The 19477-nt window shown below is 37.9% G+C and overlaps 1 protein-coding gene across 5 annotated transcripts in view; it reads left to right on the top strand.

Moving 5' to 3' along the window:
* LOC139459484 (nonsense-mediated mRNA decay factor SMG7-like) overlaps nucleotides 1–19477 on the top strand; it is a 179722-nt gene that overhangs the window by 13103 nt on the left and 147142 nt on the right. For all 5 annotated transcript variants that reach the window (XM_071240925.1, XM_071240926.1, XM_071240924.1 and 2 more), the window contains exons 3-5: nucleotides 839–956; nucleotides 1739–1799; nucleotides 9990–10061. In XM_071240925.1, coding sequence (XP_071097026.1) covers nucleotides 839–956; nucleotides 1739–1799; nucleotides 9990–10061 — 251 coding nt within the window. The remainder of the gene's footprint in view (nucleotides 1–838; nucleotides 957–1738; nucleotides 1800–9989; nucleotides 10062–19477) is intronic.

Raw genomic sequence — 19477 nt, 5'->3', positions numbered from 1 at the left:
CACTAGCAGTTACTATTTGCCATGCAAAATTTGTTGGTTTCAGCTGCAATCAAGGGAATCCATCAAGAAATTTGTGGTTGATTATTATCCCACGCCATGAAGTGGAAGGGGGATTTAGGAATGGGTGCTGTCCTTCTGTCCTTCCAGCTGTTTGTTTCCTGAGCAGCACTCAAAAACCATGAGAAATATCTAACCAAACCAGGCACATAGATAGGTCTAGTGGTAACTGGTGCAGTTTCATAGTTTGGGATTTAAAAAAAAAATCATTTTTCAAGTTTCCATGGCAACGACTTTGACTTAGACTGAAAATGGTGGTAGTGCTCATTTTCAGAGCAGTTCTTGAAAACCGTACAAAATTACTTAACCAAACTTGACACAGTGATAGGTCTAATGTTAAACTGGTGCCATTTGAAAGTTTGGGATTTTAATAATAAGTATTTTTTGAGTTTCCATAGCAATGACTTTGACTTAGACTGAAAATGGCTGTAGTGCTTGTTTCCGGGGCAGATCTTGAAAACTGTACAATATTTCTTGCCTTGCAGGCAGGTTGTGTGAGTATATGGGTGATTCGCTGGTGATTAGGTGCCTCATTCTGGCAGTGTGGGTTCAAATCCAGGATGGTACTCAACCCCCAAAAGTACGAGAATCTGTACTCTGCTAAGGTTGTGTTTTCCCAAATATAACATTTGCTTATAAAATTTAATTTTGAATCAAATAACAATGTTTCCCCAAATTGCCTGCAAGGGGCACATAGTTTCCAATACTGGAAAAATGCCTGGAACATTATATGTCTCTTATGGTATTTAGTTTACTTTCTGCATATTTGTATTTTGGTCAGAATCTGGGAAGACAATTTCTGAGTTGTGGGTGAGTCGACAGCGGCTGGAGGACCTATACAAGAAGCTGCTCCTGCTGGACCTGGAATATGCCTTGGACAAGAAGGTGGAACAGGACCTGTAAGTCATTAGCCATGGCACTCGGGCAAACTTGTTAGCTTCTTCAATGGTTCAGAGTAGGAACTGCCTTTAATCATATCCTGCTTATATATACTCACCGCTAAAAGTAACACGAACCATAGAAACATATGGAGAAGTTTGTACATTAAGAAGAGATGTTTCCAATGTGTACCACTTAATGACCAATCTAATATCTCTTGAATATGAGTAATTCTTCATGAATTAACCAACATGTATTGTATTCATGTTTCTTTTGTCAGTGAGTATGTTTTTGGCTGGATATAGAATAACCTTACACTGTGCACTGAAATGTGTTATGGGTGTTATTATATATTTTATATTTCCAGTCTTACAGATTTATTTTCAAAAACATTGTGTAGGCATGGTTTGCTTTCAAAATATATATGATACTTTTTTGGTCTGACCTGACTGAAAATCAGCTCATGTCTTGGCATATTGTCTGTCATTCATCTGCCATTCTGATTGTTCGACCATCTATAACTTTTACATTTTCAACGTCTCTTCAGAAACTACCATGCATATTGAGCTCAAAAATGTGTATGAATGATCCAGCTGTGGTATCTCTAAAAGAAACAGAATTCTAATCTGATTTTGAAAATGTTTGACCATTACTCAGTATTTGTGCAGCAAGTATGTGGTATGTGAAATATGTTTTTTCCACATTTCCAGATGTATTAGAAGACACAAATGCCTTCGTCCGTTAATGTTGTACATATGCAAAAAATGAAACATTATGTAATGTTGTGATTCTCTTCCATCAGGTGGAACCATGCCTTTAAGAACCAGATTAATATATTGCAAATACAAGCCAAAGACAAGCAGGTGAGTGCTCCCCTCATTGATATACATTGTTTTTGTGTTAAGGGACCGACTATTTGATATTCTGGAGGTAGGCAGCGACCTTGGATTTTGTATAGAGATTAGTTATTTTTTCAGCTTCAGCTGCAAAACCACAAGTTTTTGTTATTGAAAGCTATGAGCCTGAATTTTTTTCAAGAAAAACATCTTGCAACAACGAAATTTGTATGGCAAGCAATTTGGTTTTTTTCAAAGGTCTGAAGCAATTCTTTTTGTAAAGATTTTTCAGGGACAATTTATTTTTTTCGATAAAATCCCAGGCCCTCCTGTAATATCAGATGGTCGGTCCCTTAATCATAATGCCGGTTATGATTGCAATCTGTTCGCTTGGTATCGCTTACCTTACATACTTATAATCTCACATGACAAAAAGTATTTTCTTGCTTTGAAAAAGAGACAAGCTTACTCTGAGGGTTACTTAATCCTAACAGCCATCTTTCTCCTCATCAGCTAAAATCATATGATGTCAGTACTGTAATAACCAGGGGTCCGGAAACGGTCACATGCACCGGACATGATCGATTGGGAATCTCAAATGTCTGGTTTAAGATATTGCTTACCGAACATTTTAATTTTTCTGTCCTGACATTTAAAAAAACAAACGGGGTCCAAATAATTGATGAGCATTATCGTATCCCTTTTGCGAAATCAGGGGAATAAACAGGTATGAAAAACAAAGTATGAAATTTGATATAAAACATCACTAGACATGTTAATTTACCATTTAAAATGTACTTCATGCTCTCCTAGGCATTGTTTTATTTGCAGAGATTAAGATTACTGTGTGTATTTTCTCGTAAACTAAGCCGGAAATAGCAATCAGCTGTGCACACATTTCCTCCCAATCTACTGATGATTCAGTTAAAACGTACCCAATGATTCAACTTCAAATAGATTTGATGCAATTTTCGGAAGAATTTGTATCTGAAGTCATTATTTTATTAGGAATAATATATTCCAATATCGTGTTATTTTAGTTGCAGCTTCCACCATATATACTTAAAATTATAAGAACCATAAGCGTGGCACTTTGGTACAGATGGTATACAGGATATTTTTTGATGTATGGAATGATTTTAACCAATCACCGTAGGTGAGTTGTGCGATCTACCAAACATTAATCCAGATAAACAATGAACAATTTTTTTATTGCCAGTTATCATAATAGGATTAAATTGCGTACTTTGTTGACTGGTATATCCGGTGTTGCGTGATCGCGGTGATCTGCTGATAATGTTTTCTTGGATGGGGGAAAACATAGTGTCATTGGAAAACTTGAGTTTATTAAACATGTTAGTAAATTTGGGGGACCATGCTTTACCGCGCGCAATAACGAGCTTAGCGCTATAATGAAGCGGGCAATAACGAGGGAACACTGAATGTAACAACTTGTAATGTGTGTAAAAAGTCGTACTAAAATATGTTATTTGAAGGGGGCGTGGCCTAAATGCAAATGTCCGATGGGAATTTTAAATTTTTCAGACCCCTGGTAACAACACATTGTATCTACACACTGCAATCAAACCACCTTGTTTTACTGGCTTTGTCCCTAGGCTTCATAGCCCCCTATGGCTCTCTGTTGATGACACATGCTCCATGTTTAGAAACAGGTGAAAATGGTGGATCCAGACGATCCACAAGCATGTGGCCAAGCCAGCCCTGTCTCCTGCGACCACCCTCACTTTATTATCTGTTGAAGACAAAGTTATATCTGACAGCTGACTGCATGAGGATATTCGTGCAGACTCCACGTACAAACAGTTCTGGTTAAGGACAGCACATCCACTACAGTTGCGACAATTACTGCTACCAACCCTGCCAGCATTTCCTGCTCCTCAGCCGGGTGATACCTGTCATACCCCGCTCTCCAATGGGATGATGTAGTATTCGTCAAAGAAACCGTCCCATCACAGACCACAGTCTCTCCCCAGAAGCCTCCTCTGACAAGAATCGACATTGACAATCGAAAGATCAACATTCCAGCGATTGACATTCGAGGGATTGACATTCCAAGGACCGACATACGAGAGATCTCAGAAGACTGATAAGATGCAGACAATAAAAACCAGCAAGAGGATGAACAGTGTACTGATGAAACTGTCATCAATCTACATCTATGGGCCGTTTGGATGACCATCGACATCAGGATCGATATCGTTCCTCCGACTATCAACATTTGTCCATGGATCGACATCGACATAATGTTTGTAGGGATCAACATCACAGCTAGGATCGAATCCCCTCCCCTATGAATCAATACCATCACATGCGCTTCTTCCCTTATGCATCGCCTGGCTGTTCCGCATCGCGTGGCCATTATGCAGATTGACATCGATACCGACCACATCTGGACTACAGATGTATGTCTGATTACTATTGCTATATACCAACCCAGGAGCAACATCAGGATTGACATTGATACCAATATCGACATTGATTTCCACCTCATCCTCGAGCTTTCTCCCCGATCGACAGCTGCCTGGATTGAAAGTCCCGCAGCAGATCGATATTGTCAGACAACAATTGCATCGTGTGAACGGTCAAGTTGGTCCAACTTTTGACCTATGCAACTTGTTGGAAGTGATTTGTATGAAAAAGGACATGCTCTATTTTCATGCCCCAAGTTGTATGAACACAGCCAATCGAAATGCGTATGACTCTGATTCATGTCTGTAACTTCTGCTTTTGGATATCCTAACTGTCACCACTTAAAAAAGGACCTATGAAAAGTTACCCTGGAACGATTATATATTTTAACATTTGCATTGGTCTAATTCTCTGGGTAAAACTGTTCATAGTGTTATTTGAAATGACAGGCAATGTGACTGAACACTGTAGTGTAGACCAAGATGAGATTAGGTCCTTTCTACACGTAAAAATATTACAAAAATTACACAAAAATACATGTCACGGTTTTGGATTCTCTGGAAAAGTATCTTTTATCATGTTTATGTGATGCCATTAACTTCTATTTTAGGTAAAAACATATGTACAAAAAAAACACTTATGAAAATAGTGTACAACGAAATTTTACCAATTCCGCTTTCTAAATGTAATTTTTTATTCAAATAACGTATAGCTACCTGAGAAGTTCAGTTACAAAACTATCGGGTGTCTGCTCTTTGTCCAAACACCAATGATCATTCTGAAAAGATTCCACTATTCCTATATTCGTTTTCGAAACGTAAAGATTCTGAGCTGAACCTCAATGTAGGATAGTGTTGCAAAATCATGATTCTTTTTGCGTCAGGCGAGATGCCTGTCACATCACATGTATTTCACACACAGCTGCGATATGTACATCCCTGAATTCATCATACCATTAACAATCAATTGACAAGTCTCTAATACAAACGGTCCAAATGAAATCAACCAAAATTTTCAAGTGTGAAACCAAACCCTGTGCTCTGAAACCTTCCAGTGGGCCTTCTCATTTGAAAATGTAATCAAAGCAAACTTCTAGTTTTAAATGTTAACATTTTCTACTATTCTGAGAGATTCAGTTGTCAACATTTTGCATACATTAGCTCAGATTATTACGAATATGCATGGGTCAATAATCGTTGCAAGAATTGAGGAATAATTAGATACTTACTTATTAGAAAAGTCAACAGAAACCGTTCCATGTGATGCCATGATTGACGCAAAATCACACACACTGACGACGGTATTAGTCTGCCTTTCCATGTAGTATCAAGGATAGAATGGAAACATTAAAACAAATAGAACCAGTTGATTTCAGATTGATTCTGATAACTTAACTTACATGACTCATTTATGAATAAATCCCTGCTACGCTAAACATTCCGCGTACTGCTATCATTGAACTTACTATGTTATGATGAGAGGTTACCGGTAGTGATGTCACATTAGTATATATCATCATCAACATCGTTGTAAATAGTTGTTATTGTCTTTGAGGTGTGGGTGATTAAGTTCACAACGCATTCATTTCATGAAAAAATCGAGTGTTTCAATCTTCAATAATATTTGAATATCTCTTGGATATCTTTTCTCTCAGTAAAACAGTGCACTGCTGCAAAATAGGTACATGTAGGGGTTGTGGGGCTGTTGAATTGATAAAGCCCAACATTCTATTCTTTTAATCAAAATTTTTCTATACTATGAACGAATATTAGTGGTAGCCGACGGTCACCGATAAAATTTCAGTTTGAACAATGGTGTGTTTAAGTTGTCAGACTTTTGACATATAGAAATGCTAAGCAAGGGCCCGGATCACACGTGTCATAATTTCATGATTTAAAAGTGAATAGGATTATTCCTACTAACGGTATTGATTTTAATGACTAATGAAATGCTCTCATAAAATTTTGTGTCAATCGAGAGAATGTATATGCCACAATATTCATGACAATACTATTATCGACGGAGCACACGTTTTCGGACATCATTCGTTTTCCATCACAAATACTTGCACTGTAATGAGGGGTGTGGCGTCACACAGAAATTGAAAATACTCAGGTGATGTGATTAGGGATAAAACTATGAATGTTTCTTCAGCATCCGAAAACCAATAACATGGGAATATATGTTGTATTAATGTGTTGTTTTGGTTTTTTCAACAAAAGGCAGTTAAGTACAAGGTAGTTTTGCAATATGCTTCAACATGGGGAAAGGGTCAGACTTTGCACGCTTGTGACAGTTTTTCCTTGTGTCTGGGAGATGGGGGGTGACGTTTATGACAGTATTGCTCCCAGAGCCGGTGGGTAGCTGGGTGCGAGGAAGCTATGCACAATTTTTTAAAAGTACTTCGAAATTTTACTGCATCCTCCTCCGTCTTTGTCTATATGACTAACTGACTTTTGCCATTGACTTTTTACATGTCTTATGTCCAAGTCATCAACCTGTATACAGCCTTTTGTGTCAAAATCACTGATTTATACTGTTATGTTTTTGTGATACAGCTTTCAACGTTTCTTATAAATTGGGATAAAACCTTAATTATCTGGTTTCAACTGGCCTTAGGACACTTTCAGGATTTTTATGGGTCATTCTTCTATATTATCACAAAATCTGAAATATGTCTTCAGGACATTTTGGATGACAACCAGGATTCCAGTGACAATGTCCTGAATCACAAGCTATTGGTCAGAGATCTCGCAAGATCTGAGTTGTATGCAACATACCATGGTGTGAATGCCGAGTTGTATACAACTTCAGTTCGTACAACTAATTGCAGACACCAAGTTGTATACAAGTAGTTGTGCTGTGTGAATACCCCTTAAGTGCTATCGATATCCACCACCACAGGAGCGGCATCAAGATGGACATCGATACCAATCTTCTAAGGATCAACATCAATACTCATCACCTACAGATTAACATCAGGATAGACATCAATGTTATGACAGTCTAGATTGGCATCGCCGTCCCTTACATACAGTATTTGACGTAATAAGCGCCCACGGCGATATTTGCTAATATATTGGCTTGTGAACAATACCAATTAGCACCCTTTCCAGTTGATCAATGTACACAACACTTATTTATTCGCATATAATACGCACTCGTGTGTTATGTGCACCCTTATTGTGGGCAATTAAATTCGGGAAAAATGTATCTCTCGTATGTAAACATTTCAGGCTGTCAGCATAAACCACAAAATTTATCTTTAAACTATGTTTATTTTTCACCAAAATAATATTCTAATAAGAGACACTTATTTCTAATTTTGAGAGCACCCTAGGCGCTTATTACGTCGAATACAGTACTTCACGGAATCACCAGACTCTATCATAGCTAAACAAGAGACATTTAGACTTGAATAGTTGATAAAATTCACATACATCCCATCTGAACTGGTGTTGAGAATTAGGGTGCTACAAGATAAGTCAATCCCAGCATCATGTTCTTGAAGGACCTAGGATGACGGAGTGAGGTAACCTTGTGAATACATAGAACTTTAGTGAGAAGTCCTTACCTTCAATGGGAAATGGAGACTGAAGACACTCTAAAACGTAGGGTAAGGGACATCGGGTGGCTATTTTTAGAAGTGGGGTTAGGAATAAGTAGCTTTAGGGCAGGTAGAAATATATAGGTAGTAAATAATAGACAGCTCTCTTCCATGTGCTTGTTGTATTTCTTAATTTTATGTTCTGTTAAACATTTTACTTTTGCTATATTAAAAATTCATTATATTTTCAACAAGCCTTTTTGTCCTTATTCACCCACCTAATGCATGAACCATACTACAGTGTCTCACAGGAGTGTCCCCAGGTAGCTGACCCACGGTTAAACCACACATTTACCATCATATAAAACACAACCCAAAGGGCTATGGACAGCAGTGGGATTCGATCTAGACACTGCAGAGCCAGTGAACGCCTATTACAAAAGTAAGCAATACTTACAATCTTCGATGAACTTGAATAGGCTTCCCGGACTGAGCATGTTCCGAGCAAATCTCTGAGACACTTCTTCCAGACCAACATTTATTCTGACTTTCATGTATACGTATACTTTGTATGCCAAGGGTTAGGGTAAGTTGTCCAATAACAAAAGGGTTAGGATATTCGGACCAATCATATTTGGGATTAACATTTACATGGACTACAGTAAACTACGTTTATCACAAACACACTTATAACAAACTGACATGTATAACATACTGTTGTTTGGTCCTGGGCATTTGCTGTGTATATCCTGTACGCTTATAACGAACTACGGTTATAACAAACTAAAATTAGTGGCCCCTTTGAGTTCGGCTATAACGCTATTGACATTTGACTCTAAGTCTAACCAGCTGTCAATTGAAATCAGCCCCAGGTAAGTTGGGTGCTGCAGACATTTTAGGGTAATTTTATTTAATGTATCATGTATAAAGTATATTTTATGAATAACTAACATTAAAGGTTTTCCAACAGTTATTAAAGTTAAGCATTATAACAAAACTTATGTTCATATTAAATGTCTAGGATAGTGCTGTGGTATTAGAAATACACGATGTGTCACAGATGCCTCTTATGAGACAGGAGTGGTTGCCAAAGAATGTCTCCCCCTTATGGATTAGTGACTCAAAACCATGACAGTCATTGTTACATATTATTGTTTCAACAACAAGCTTGTAAATTCAGTTTGAAGCATCAAATATCGGACAGATGCTGATAATGACTCTCGTACACTTATCCAATTTGATGATAAACAATATGTATAAATTAAATCAACATTTTATGGAGTCAATGCCTGCTGAGGAACAAATTAGACACGATTTTGTGCATTTTATGTCTGATAGCCAGCAGTGATCCTCAATATCAACAGATTTTCAGTGTTGTGTCAAAATCTGAAAGGTTTTCTGGTGCAGTATATAACTTCAGAGTCTTAGGTTAAAGGGACAGTACATTGACGGTTCTGTGTTTTTATTAAATCATACATGAAATCATTTCTCAGTGTGACGTCTCATGCCCAATTCAATTCTCAGCCCGAAAAAAGCTGCCGTGGTCTAATGGTGGGGTGTCTGCTATGAGAGCATGGGGTTCAATCCCTGCTGCGTCATACCAAAAGAGGGTAAAAGATGGTTTTGTTGTTAATCTGCTTGGCGCTTGGCATAAGGGGCTAAAACAAGGACTGGTCAGACAAGGACTGTGTCTAAGTGGGGTATTCATATTAAATTGTGGCATGGTTTCTCAGGGTTAAAGTCGGTGTTAGTCTTGAATAGTACAAGCAGCCACACAGTCACATGTGCATGCATGGTGCCCAATAAGTGCAATAATCTTGAAATCGGTGTAAAACTATTTCCATTTGCGTATCTATCCTCCATATCATGTCATAAAAGCCCTCCCAGTGGCTAGCGCTATGGTCACATTGACGTGTGAAGCTTTATTGCAATGCATCTCACTGTTGCACTTGTTGTAATTATGCAAAACAATATGTAAAGCGCCCTGAAAGGTTGATTTTAGTCCCATCTGTTCTTATATTTCAGAATAGGTGCGTTTGTTTACAAACATGACAAAAGTCTGTTCATATGTCTACACCTAGGGTGTGGTGACTGGATCAGAAATGGAATAAGGCGAGCAGAACCGAGTAAGCTCGGGGGTTATCAGCTTTTGTTTACAAACAAAGCTTCAGACCTGTCAATGCCCTGTCCCTTTATTTATGATGAACACATACAAATAATGCTTATGTTTTCTTTTGCAGAATGTGAAACGTGGAGAAAATCAGGCCAGTTTGAATCTATTCTTAGAGACTGCCAGTGGATTTTACTTGCAGGTTCGTTAACACTTTATTTAGAATTTCATAATTAACATAGTTTTGGCCTGTTGTTAATTATTTGTGATGCCGTCCCATTTTTCAGGTCAACAGGAGTGGGGACATGGGTGGTCCAGTAATCTAAGGCACTGCAATTCGCTGTGCAGAGTTGCTTCCCTTGGTAGAAACGTATGATTGTGTGTAAGAATACTGGTTTGTCCCAATTATGTTTCTAGGTTTGTACCATACCTGTGCTGAGGGTTTCACCAAAGTGGAAAACGTCCGAGACTTCCATTGTTTCAGGCTTTCATGGCACATTAAGCTGTCATGCCATGATATACAGTCAAACACTGTTGTGTCAAACTTTGATGTGTGAAACTCTCTGTTAACTCGAAGTAGAAGCTTGGTCCCTACATATTTCTTCTTTAGACATCATTATTGGTTGTGTCAACCCTCGGATAACTCAAAGTATTTTCGTAGGTCCCTTCAATGTCGACACAACAGTGTTTGACTGTAACTGGAATACTGATAAGAGCGGCATTAAACCAGACTCTTTTCATCTGCATTATCATTTATCCTTTCATTGACTTGCCATAACAACCATGGTGATACTGGGTCAGATGCAGTCCCTAATAAAAATCAGAGACAATGAATGAGGATCTAGTAGCAGGGTTAAAAAGAAATTCAGAGCTCTCATACGGACTGGTTTAGTAAAAGTTTTAATAGTCCACCATAAAAGCTAACTAGTTCTGACTAAAATGTCACTTAAGAAAGTTTATTCCATGTCTCATTAAAGTAAACAAATAAAGACAGCAATCTTACAAACAAACAAAACAATAGAATTGGAGATAATTAATTTTGAAATTCAATGGACAAAACACGAGCGACTTAAATTGATTCATAGCATATATTATCAGGGTTCGAAATTATAAGTGCCACTGTGCCGAGGGCACACCTAAAACTGTAATGGCAGGGTGAATTCCTTACCTACATGCCGCTTTCATACACTTAATTTATTGATGAAAGTGACTGCAAGTATTTCTGTTGATAATCATGACTCGTAAGTAAAATAATATGAATTTCCTTTCTGGAAAACGATGATCAACACTCTTCATTGAATTCTTCAAACACCGAGTCCCCAGACACCGCAGGCCGGTAGACCGACAAAGCTGTAGTCAGGTCAAAATAGTATTTAACTTTATGAACCTACCTGTCATTCATTCATTTATTAAATCTGTAATGTTTAGCAATGTCTGAAATACATATTTTATTTCAATTTATTATTTTCATTGATAGATTAAAAGATTATTTACTTGAGCTATGGCAGCAGTACCCGGACAGCGGTAGTAGACTGACACTGACCAAACATTTATTTATAGCGAATTAGGTAAACTGCTGATACCCAAACCTAACAGGGAAGCATAATCTGTTTTCCACATAGGCCATTTAAAGCTTTGTCTCCTGGAGAGAACTCTCTAAACAAACCGCCCAGGATCACCTTTCAAACATGACTTCTAGGCCCCTACGTTTGCATACATTATCACTAAGCAACGCTGTTTTCGGTCCTAAATTAGTGCTTTCCAAAAGACTCATCTTACATTATCTTTGGTGTATGGTAGGACTTTAAGTAAATGTAATGACATTCCATGATAAAAAGTGACTTGAAAATTCTACAAAATAGTACTGTTTAAGCGATGTCCAGGTACTACCTCGAAAAAAAGTGATAAGTGTTTTTTTAAAATTAATCAATTACAGATCTTCACATTTTAACAGATAATACTTTATTTTTGGTTTACATAGTGACATATAAATAAATATAACTTAATGCATGATCTATAAAATAAGATGGAATCTGTATTTGCGTATATATCATAAAAATTATATTTTGATGCCTACATTCCACCTATTCATAAAATAAAGTAGATTTCTTAATAGTCTGTGTGTCATTATCTATTATTACATTTTAATTTTACAGATTCTTTAAATATCTGTAGAATCGTTTCTATTTATTTCGATCTACTTTTTACAACATTTAGGACGTGAGCCAACATGAGCGTAAACCTTTGCTTAACCTTGAAATCTAAAAAGGCAGTTGAAGCAGTCACCGCTTGCAGAATGCCAGTATGAAAAGCTGCTGTATATCATGTTATTCCTCAAGCTAGACTGTGATAAAATAGAACAAAAAGTGCCAATGAAATATCAAAAAGATGAAGAGAATCAATTCGCGCAATGGGTTATACAAATTTCAGAGATTGGGTAGGGTCGTGCCAAAATAGACTCATTATAGTGTTGGTTAGGTATATCAAGATGCACATATACACATATCTATCATTTATAGTAGTAATTTACTGTAGCATTATAAATTTGCATCTTAAATTGCTATAAATTACCTAACATGATTATATTGTAGCATATGTATGTTGTGTGCGAGATGCAGCTGAAACACTCCTTGTTGTTGTAAATTTAAATACTTGTATATTTTCTTTCTTTCTATAGGTATTTTTTCACATTTTTCACGTGATACCATGTGAACCTGACAACAGGTTTGACAGGAATGCAATGTAAAATCATGATGCCAAAAATAGTGGATACACAGAGATATGATGTAGGTGCAGACTAGTAGTAGTATTGCTGATGCCATGTCGGTTGTGTAACAAGACAGTTACTGAGGTTTTTAGCTCAATATGTAGGACAACAACATTATCAGTATAACCCTATTTTACACTGAGAGGGTGCCTCATGACGCCCAAACTAGAGGCGGTGGTCATAAGCAAGACTATATTGTTTTAAAGTTTTGTCCGAGAGGTATATTGTTGAAGAATGTATTGAACGCCATCAGAATGCGGGGTGCTAATTCTTCTTTATCAGTGTAGATTATGATTAGCAGCTTATTGTGGGTGACATTTGATCATACATTTTAGAAATCGTTTATATTTATTGTTAGATCAATGAACCAGCTATGTTAAACTAAGCGTCTGAAAAATAACCAGTCATGTATGATACGACATGTTAATTATGATGTGTATGTTTCAATGTCGCCATTCCGTTCTAATTAATTAAAAAAAATATATAATACATATGAACTGTCCGACTTCTGCCTCTCTGCTGTCCAGGCACAGCTGACTGTGTCTGAGTACTACCTAAGCTGTCCTCAAGCTAACCGTATCAAGGTTCAGTGAGTGAGTGAGTGAGTGAATATTGCTTAACGCCGCATCAGCAATTTTGCAGCTATTCGCGGCGAATCAAGGTTCAGGCTGAGCAGTTTTCTGTTCAAATCTGATAAGTTTCTGTGATGTATTGCCATGATTGTTATGTGTCCAGGTACTGCCTCCCCCGCTCTTGATCTATTTCCCGCAGTGTTATTGAAAATAAACTTCTCTGACACACACTTTGACAATGGGTCAACATCGAACAAGTCAGAGCAAAATAAAAACCTGTCAATCAAATCTTTGAATAGATACAAAGTAATAAATAAAATCAACAAAAATATACTCACAAGTCGAGTATGCAGTATACATGTTTTTTATTTTCAACAGCAAAGACAAGAAATACTAAAAGGGCAAGATTGAATTTTTTTTTTGACTGAAGACGGTTTAATGGATTAAAAGGCAAATGACATAATTGTGTTTTTTTCAAATGTTAAGGGCTTACACAGTTTCGGGTCAATACCCAAAATGTCAGTCAATACCTGGTGTGACCACCATTAGCATTGATCACTGCCACACATCTCCTGTACATTGAGTGGATCAGACAATCTGTGAAGGCCTTAGGGATCCTCCTGCACACATTCAGAGCAGCTGTGCGTAGTTCATCGGCAGTTGTAGGGACCGGGCGCACATTGTGCAGACGCCTTTGAACCTCATCCCACAAGTGTTCGATGGGGTTCAGATCAGGGCTGAGGGGTGGCCATGGTAGAACACGGATGTTGTGTTGTTGCAGAAAGGCCATGGTAGCTCTGGCAACATGCGGACGAGCGTTGTCCTGCTGGAAAATGTGTTGTTGATGTTGTGCAAAAAATGGAGCAACTTGGGGTCTGATCACTTGGTTGATATACCGCTGAGCAGTGATGCCGTGTCCCCGACCTTGACCAACATTCAGAAGGCACATGGGTCCAAGTCTCGCATTAAGTCCAATCCCTGCCCATATCATGACGCTAGGTCCACCCCATGGATCTCGTCCACAACGTTTCTGTCAGCGAAACGATCACCTCGATGCTGCCAAATTCTGACCCTTCCGTCAGCATGGGAGACACAAAAGTGACTTTCATCAGAGAGGATGACACGCCTCCACTCACGATGACGCCAATTGTGATGACCCTGTGCCCACTGAAGTCATGCTTGTTGATGCCATGGTTGGAGAACAGGACGACGTGCTGGTCGGCGACATCTGAGGTTGTTGGAACGGAGACGTCGGATCACAGTGTCCTGGGCGGGTAATGTGCCGATCTTGTCGAGGTGTGGTGACCCTAGGACGACAGCTCCGAGGAAGGTCATCTGTGGTCTGTGTAGCATTGTATCGATGCAGGAGACGGTAAATTGTGGAGTAGTATAGGTAATGATGGTTCTGGCTCACTTCCACTGGAGCGGGATTCATATACTTATACCACCACTACAGGAGGAATTTTTTATGCCAAAATGACTATGCGATTCAATGATAGTCATGAGATTAAGTTAAATTGACCACCACCTGGAGTCTATGATATAAATTTTTATAGGTAATGGGGGTTCTGGCTCACTTCCACTGGAGCAGGATTTATATACAGTCGTGCCTCGTTTATACGGACACTTGCGTCATTTCACAATTCGTCCGTATAAACGAATTTCCGTATAACTGAAACCAGCTTCTTACTGGAAGAGTTACTTCCCTTCAATTATGCAACTCATGACAAAATTCCTTATACATATTGTTTTTATTAATTTTGGCGAAATCGTGTGTGAAGCGATCGGAAGATCGCACAACTCACCGTTATTAACAGCAACCACGGTCAGAATACCGCTATTGACGCCTTGAAACGAACTTTAGTTGACAGAGAATGGATACATATATCATAAATGACATACTTTGACTCGTTAAAAGTCATATTTGTTTTTGTTTGACGATTCTATGTCAACATGAAATTCTCGCGATCACCTGCGCGTGAGCCTTTACGGTGACTGGTCAGACTGGTTCCATGTAAAAAATAAGACCCGAGAATAGCGATCAGCTGCTTCGCTTAGGGTTATTATTATTTTAAATATGTTTAGTAAAGGCTGCATATAATTAAGAAAATAATGGAATATATTATTCCTGATAAAAAAAAATAGTTTCAGATACAATTGTTGTCGATCCTTGCAATAAAAATCCTATAAAGTTATATCATTGGGTGTGTCTTTACCGAATCACCGGTCGATTCCAAGAAAACGTGTGTACAGCTGATTGCTGTTTCCGGCTTAGTTTACGAGAAAATACACAAGGTAATCTTAATCCCTAGATATAAAACAATGCCTCGTAATGTTCTCGTAATACGTAATGAAGTTCAACTTTGACCTCTGACCTCCACAGACGCCATATTTATCGAAGGGGACTACATGTACAATAAACAAGCTCGTCTCAAACGTAACTCAGTGTCACTGGTTAATTGACTTCTCACGAATCAAAGATATTACCACCAGCGGAAGTGTACTGTCCGGATAAGTGAGACAATTTTGAGTGCATTTCAGTGTTTTGTGTATGAAAATGACCGTCCGGTTCCGGAAACTGAATTTCCGGATATACGGGTAAATTTATATAGTAATTATTTCGTTTTGAATGAAAATCGTCCGGGAACCGAGGTTTCCGGATATCTGAAGTCCGTATAAGTGGGGCACGACTGTACCTATACTGCTACTACAGGGGGAATATTTTATGCCAAAATGATTATGTGATTCAACGATAGTCATGAGATTGACTCCAGCTCACCAATACCTGGGTCCAATCATTGCTTTAGATGAGTCTAAATGGTAATAAAAATATTCTTCATTATTTTTATCTATAAAGTGATATTCAACATTTTTATTAAGTTCTTCGTTCATTTTACTAGGAGACCAGACTATATAACTACACTCTTTTTGTAAATTGATAAGAAACAATTGATTACCGTATTTGGTTGGTTTGACATCACTGATATAATAAAACCCTTGTGGTAATTCTCTCCATTTAATAGTTTTTTCCATTATTATATATTTATGTAAGCATTTGTCTAAATGTAATCACACGATAGTAAGCAATTTATTTTTAATCTCCAACCAGTTCTTTGGTTTTGGCACGGAATAATTGACGCGCTTGTTGCCTCCCTTGTTCTATGAACTTTTTTTTCTCGTCTTCGCTAATACCATTGGTCTTATGAGATTTTGATCGAATCTCCTGCTTCATTTCATTGTATTTGGTGAGTTCCGACAGCACGAAACGAAACTCATCCTCGGATATCTTACAATCGGCCACTGCTGTCGAAATATGATTCTCGATGCTGTTCAACTTTGCATCGGCGAGTATCCGAATACTATCGTGTTTTAATGCTTTCTTTTGCAACCTACGAGAAATGAATTTTATCGCTATTCCTGCCAGTCCCGAGACTCCAGCCGCTATTTCCATGCCGAGCACGATAGGCGCAGCGATTATAGTTGATAGTAAACCGACGCCGGCTACACCGAGTCCCATGCCAGCTACTACAAGAGCGGTGTCAACTCCGTCCAGAGCATTCACGGCTCTGCGATACTTTTTATACAATCCAAGTCTCAACTCCCTATCCTTTTCTATTCGATGTTTTATGTCGCTTATTTGATGTAATCGAAATCCATCAACAGTTTCCATCTTTTCATCGAGCGCTGGATATACACTCATAGTGTATATTACGAATATATAATAGTCTTTAATTGGTCTTGCTTAAATGTTTTGAGAGTATACATCAACCTTATCAAATGTATATTATACGGCAAGAATATCTTAGAAAGAGAAATACTACCACTTTTAATAATTTGAACCCCCTCGAGGGATGTAACGGGTGATGCACCGACATGAATAATACTGCAACGTTGACGCTCGTGTTTCTTGAGCCATTTAATCGATAGACCTGGTAATATTTCGAAGGCATCTACCGGTGCATCTCCGAACAAGACTTCAATAATAAGCGTAGAAATATTAGGTATTGCACTCAAGTTCTGTTTAATATCATCGAATTCGGTAACCAAATTTAAACTAACATTTTGGATTGCCGGACGACTATATAACATATGACCTGGTTTTTCTGGCAGGGGAGTGACTAACACACTTTTTCGTTTTGACGGGATATAGGCCGCGAGTACGATGCCACTATTTATTATCTTAGTTAAATTATGTCCCTTACCCATCATCGCATAAGGTGGGGTAATGACGATATTCAGTAGCCACTTGATGTTTGCTTCAACCATAGTCCATTTATTCTCACTGTTGTAAATAATATTGTACGGAGTGGTTTTAAGGAGTCTACTAACGTCGACATCGCTTAAATCTTCTAGATTACCCGCGAATGTGACTTCTTTCCGCTTGTATACATTATCGTGTAAGTGTAAAGCGTATAACTTACCATTGGTACCGGGTTTATCGAATCCTTCTGTGTCTCCGAGATCGGAAAGCGCAATTGTATTACATTGTCTTATCGTTCCAGGGCCTGATGCATCAACCATTATTTATAATATGGAGTGTTTCACTTAAGTATCCTATATGTACAGGTCGGTGTTTTACATCTAATACAGAAATTTTAAGGTCTGAAATAATTCCCCGCTTTAATTTTTTATATTGTAATGATGAGAAAGATTCCGTTCTACCGCTATTGTATTTTTCATTTTTCACTGGAACACTTCTGAGCAAAGTTGAAGGACTTTCTTGTTGAATATTATCCGTTGTACTGATTTGATCAAGATGGATGCACAACTCTTTATAGGGAACTAAATCGGGTAATGTATTTCCCTCATTTGATGAATCGACTATTATAGTATAATTGGTTGCAAATCCAATTGTAATTCTTAAGTTCCTGTAAGGAATTACACCCATTCCTCCAGGGGATAATTTCAGTCTCCCAGTCGCCTCATTTTGTGTGAGACTAGCTCCATAAGGCTTTAAAAATACATCATTGAGTGAGCATATGCTGTAATACCCATCAGGTATAGTAATAATTCTATCTCTTTCATGTGTTATTATTATCTCATTATTTCCTCTCGCAGCACTTATATTGGTCCACCGTGGGTAATACGTTACATCGCATAGAGCTACTTCGAGTTGTCCATCCCAGTTATCTATAGTATGAAGCAGTTGAATAGACTGACCATTTGTTATTCCAGGTAGTGTAACATACATATTAAATATACAATGATATTATATCATAACTTAAATATGAAATCAACTTACATTACTAATCAATCGATTATAGTAACTGCCTCTGGTGCTGAATTTTTAGTTAAATTCCCCGATATCTTTGAAAAGTACAGAGTCACGGCAACTAGCGATAAAATGGTGCACGATTGGTTTCACAATCCGATGCAATTTTGGCAGAATCAGTTAAACTTTGCCATATGGTGTGCCACAACGGGATGTGGCGTATCTCTTTACGCTCCAGGATTTGAACTGAATAAGTCTGTTATGTCATTTCACGTGTACTATCAGATTAGACGTATACTTAAAGAAATTAGTGCTCCATTACCGCAGGATCGAGCGTGGAATTCCACAAATAATAATTATGATAGGTCCGCGTATGAGCGTATTTGTCAGGAATTTAATGTTTCTACGAGTAAAGATTGGCGTATTAAAGGAGCAAACCATGGTCTAGGTGTTCCTTACACAGAGGAAAATAAATCCGTCAAAGAAGAAAGCGATTATGTATATAGAGAACTTAATAAACCTCCAGTTAATTTTGGTAAGTTGTATAGTACCAGCAAACTTTACGCAAGAATATATGATCATTGGCATAAAACCGGTGATTGGTATAAAGGCTGGGAACTTTATAGTAACGATTGGAGAGGGGATATTATGAGTTTTAAGGGTGGTTTAATTTATATTGTTACAAAATTTATACAAATGAACGATACCGCAAACGCTTGGAATGAATTTCTTAATGATAAAACGGAAAACAATTTTACTAAACCAGGATTTGTAAGAGTTAATGAATCGATAAGAACTTATGTATGGGCAATTCTCGGTGCGCAATCTCAAACACGAACGTCCATTATCGGTTCTGGGACGGCGCTCGATGCGCAAAAACAGTTTGTCTCAAACGTGGAGGACGCCATTAATTCACCAGTTGACATACCATCGTCTATAAAGCGTTTTCAAGATGCATTACAGTACGCTCAATCCAAAGTGGACTTCGTTTATGCGCTGGGACTATACATGTCTCCGAGTAATATGGAACTTAAGATCGGTCAAGTGATAGGCTATAATAATAAAAT

This window comes from Haliotis cracherodii, unplaced genomic scaffold (assembly GCF_022045235.1).
Source record: "Haliotis cracherodii isolate W230 unplaced genomic scaffold, xgHalCrac1.p SCAF_13, whole genome shotgun sequence".
Lineage (NCBI taxonomy): Eukaryota > Metazoa > Mollusca > Gastropoda > Lepetellida > Haliotidae > Haliotis > Haliotis cracherodii.
The sequence above is the reverse complement of the archived record's forward strand: the minus strand, read 5'-3'. Positions and strand labels throughout refer to the sequence as shown.